At 56.3% G+C, this 3,626-nt stretch overlaps 1 protein-coding gene across 1 annotated transcript in view; it reads left to right on the top strand.

Annotated features, from left to right (window-relative positions):
* The window catches only part of LOC114072434, a 13,866-nt gene that overhangs the window by 7,885 nt on the left and 2,355 nt on the right, over window positions 1–3,626 (top strand). The window contains exons 9-12 of the mRNA XM_027910331.1: window positions 2,555–2,731; window positions 2,862–3,017; window positions 3,145–3,246; window positions 3,540–3,623. Of these exons, the coding sequence (XP_027766132.1) occupies window positions 2,555–2,731; window positions 2,862–3,017; window positions 3,145–3,246; window positions 3,540–3,623 (519 nt within the window). The remainder of the gene's footprint in view (window positions 1–2,554; window positions 2,732–2,861; window positions 3,018–3,144; window positions 3,247–3,539; window positions 3,624–3,626) is intronic.

Raw genomic sequence — 3,626 nt, 5'->3', positions numbered from 1 at the left:
CACGTGTTCCATGGTGGCACTCCAGGGTGCTCCGACCCCAGCCCTGCTGGCGCTGGGGGAAGGTCTCCCACCGGCATCACCACCAGCTGCTGCCCGCTTTGCTCCCCTGCTCGCCTCCCGAAAACACGAGAGAATTGGGAATGGGAGCAAGAGGTGAGGACAGTGCTCCTCTCGCATGTCCGAACGTCAGTGTGACGCTGGCATGGAGCTGACGGCAACCAGGAGCCGTCGGGATCGATGAGGCCGGTGGGGATGGAGAGGGATGCGAGGGAGTTTGCGGGGAAAAGCGATGCCTGAGGCGGAAGAGCAGCGGTGTCATGGCCTGGAGCCCTCGTCCCAAAGCAAACACAAACACCCCTTAGTGTTATTTTTCCATAGACAAGCCCTTTCATGGATCACGGATTTACACCACTCTTCCTTTCCACCAAAGCATCGAGGGGCTGAGCACCCTGATTCCTTCCTTGTTCCAACCCACAGGGGGTGGGAGCACCTCTGGGAGACCCTGGCACACTTGGAACAGGCTTGCACGGGGCATCCCAACTTTAGAGTGAGGTGGTGCAGCTCTTGAGCACAGCTTGGGGAAACTGTCCATATGAGGAATAAATGGTTTGGGGAATGGTGTTTGGGACAGTGCTGGGCATGGGAGGTGGGGAGAAGTGCTGGGGTCAGGCTTTGTGACCTCGAGTGAGGATCATTGTGGAAACCAAATTCATCCCGTCAGCAAGCCAAGGTTTGCTGAAAATGAGTCCCCTCCTTAGGGTTAACTTTGTCCTAAAACTGTGAGGTTACATCTGTGGCCCCAGTACTTGAGAAGATCTGGTGACAATCTCTCCATTTTCCATCAATTCCTTTGTCTCAAACTGGGCTGCAAACATGTTCAACCCCTCTCCAGTCAGAAATAGGGCTCATGAGCCTGATTTTGGGGACAGGTGGGCAGGACTGGGGATGGGAACCGAAGCCTCAGAAAGGCCACGGCAGAGGCGTGGTTCCGCCTCCAAAATAGCACATGTGCTGGTAAATGCCATTTGAACACATTCTGGGCTATTTCATAGGATATAAGCAGAGATATAGATGATTTGTAGAATGCATATTGAACCCTGTTTTGTGTCGATATTGCAGGCTGTATTTTAGATATACTGCAGCTGTGTCAGGGGAAGGTTAGGCTGGATCTCAGGGAAAGGTTCTTCCCCCAGAGGGAGGTTGGCACTGAACAGGCTCCCCAGGGCAGTGGGCACAGCCCCAAGGCTGCCAGAGCTCAAGGAGAGTTTGGACAACACCCTCAGGGATTGGGTGGGATTGTTGGGTGTCCTGTGCAGAGCCAGGAGTTGGACTGGATGATCCTTGTGAATCCTTCCCAGTTCAGGATATTCCACGATTTTGTGGTATCTCTTTCTATCCGCACGGTTTGCTCTGAATAGCAGGGGATTTTATAGGGAACAAGGATAAAGAAACTGCCCTAAAACTATGAAAAACCTAAGCAAAGCCTCCCCTGCAGTGCCTGCCCACGGTAGTAGAAGGAACCCCCTCAGTTGCCGACACAGTCGCAGTGGGAAGGGCATGGGGCCTCCACAGATGCTGGCACGGGCTCCTTGGGAGAACTTGCTTAGTTTTTGAGCTGTGTCTAAAGTTCATGTCCAGCTGTCTTAGATTCTTTGCCAGATCCAGGCCAGGACCGGACACAAAAACAGGCCCGTGCCCATGGCCGTTTCCACAGGGCAGCACAGGTACCTGCAGCCATCGCCTCCTGGGCTGGGCCTGCTGTCCCTGCTCAGCCTGGCACTGCTGATGGAGCTCTCCATGGCACATCATCCTCTTCCCTGCTCTCCATTCTCCTGCAGGCCTTTCTGAAATTCCTGGACATTCAGCGTAGAAAGACCAGGACCTCACAAGCTGAGGCCATGGCACAGGCTGACACCAGGCTGACTAAGATGAAGGCAAAGCCTGATGTCGGCACTGCGCCAACTGATCTTACAAGCAAGTCTGTCCCTGCCTTGGATAATCACACAAGAAACTCTGACACCACACGGAATGATCAAAGAATGAAGTCTGACACTGTTTGGACTGATGACACAACAAGCACTGACACCCCATCGAATGATCGCATGGCAATCTCTGACGCCGTGTTGACCGATGAAGCCACAAACTCTGACGCTGCACTGCCTCATCTCACTGCGGAGGTTGCCACTACAACAACAACTGTCAGCACTGACTCCACGTCCAGTGACAGTCCGATTGATTCTCCCACTTGGGATTTTTTGGGGAGAGGCGTCGCCTGGCGATCAAAGGCTTTGTACTGCTGAGCAAGGATCCCATGATGGTGAGGAGAGGGCAGTTGGCCGAAGCCGTGCTGGAATCCTGGGGCAGGGCAACGCAGTCGCTTTGGGAGCTGTGGCAGCTGCTCCCAGCTCTGCTGCCTCCCTGCTCAGCTGCCCGAGGCCTTTAGGACAAGCCTTTGGCCTTCAGGCCCGCGGGAGCACCTGGGGCTGCCCTGCCCGAGCAGGGTTGGCTCTGCAGCCGTTCCTGGCTTCACAGCACAGCCTTGTGTTCCTCACAGGCCAAGAGAATGTGCAGCCTCTTGGAAAGTCTCGTGCAGCTCCTGTGGGATGCAGATGTCGAGCTGGTTGAGCTGGCCTTGCCAATACTCCTGAATATGCTGCAGAGCAAAGACATCCTAACCTCCAGCCCCACCGCCCTGAAGCTGGCTGAGGCTCTGCGGCCACTCTTTGACAGTGTAAGGTTTTGTGCTCCCATTTAGGGGTGCTGGGTGCTGCCAGGAAACTGCGCCTTGTGGATTTGCAAGCCAATGCCAGATAGGCCTGGAGAAGCCAGTGCTGAGGCCTCTTCCTCTTCCTTTCCATCAGGACAACAGCCATGTGCAGATCCTCTCCATTCACCTGTTCCAAGAGGTGATGAAGTCGGTAGTGGATGAGGGAAAGAAGCCCTTGAAGATACATGTGGTCCAGAACCTGTTCCCATTCTTCCTCTACTGGCATGATGAGAACCAGCAAGTGGCACAGGTGAGGACTTTCTAGGCTCTGGTGTTCCCGTGGCAGGAGGCTGGACTACCTCCTCCTGGCCTTGGTCCAGGGACACAGGTCCCGTGGTGGGCTGTGGTGCCATCTCCTGGACTCTGTTGCTCTGCAGACCTCTCGGGAAGCGCTGCTTTGTGTAGCCAAATTTCTGAAGAGGAAGGATCTCGAGCAGATGCTGAAGACAGAGCAGCCATTGAAATTTGGCGAGTGCTTGGTAAGGATGGCCATGAAGCCCCAGTCCCCGATGGCCCGAGTGTGGGGCTGGCACTGTGCCCCTGCCCACTGCTGCAGCCCCTGTGGGACAGCAGCCTGCGCCCCAGCCGCTGCTGCCTTCCCTGGGGCGTGCGGGCTCCTCTGCAGCTCCTGTGCCCCCGAGCCAGGGTGCCGCTGGAGCCCCGGCCCAGTTGGGCTGTGGGGCAGGGCGGCCAGTGCTGGGCGCAGGCAGCGCCCGGCCAAGGGGCAGAGCCCCAGCCAACCATTCCCTCTGTGCCCTGCTGCTCTCTGCAGCTGGAAAAGGACAAGAGCCAAGTGGCCGAATATGTGCACCAGGCCCTTCCATACCTGGAGAGCCCACAGGAGCCCCTGCAAGAGGCA

Source organism: Empidonax traillii, unplaced genomic scaffold (genome assembly GCF_003031625.1).
Source record: "Empidonax traillii isolate 1590-97213 ecotype Southwest subspecies unplaced genomic scaffold, ASM303162v1 scaffold3206:size24498, whole genome shotgun sequence".
NCBI lineage: Eukaryota > Metazoa > Chordata > Aves > Passeriformes > Tyrannidae > Empidonax > Empidonax traillii.
This window is presented reverse-complemented; position numbering and strand designations above follow the sequence as displayed.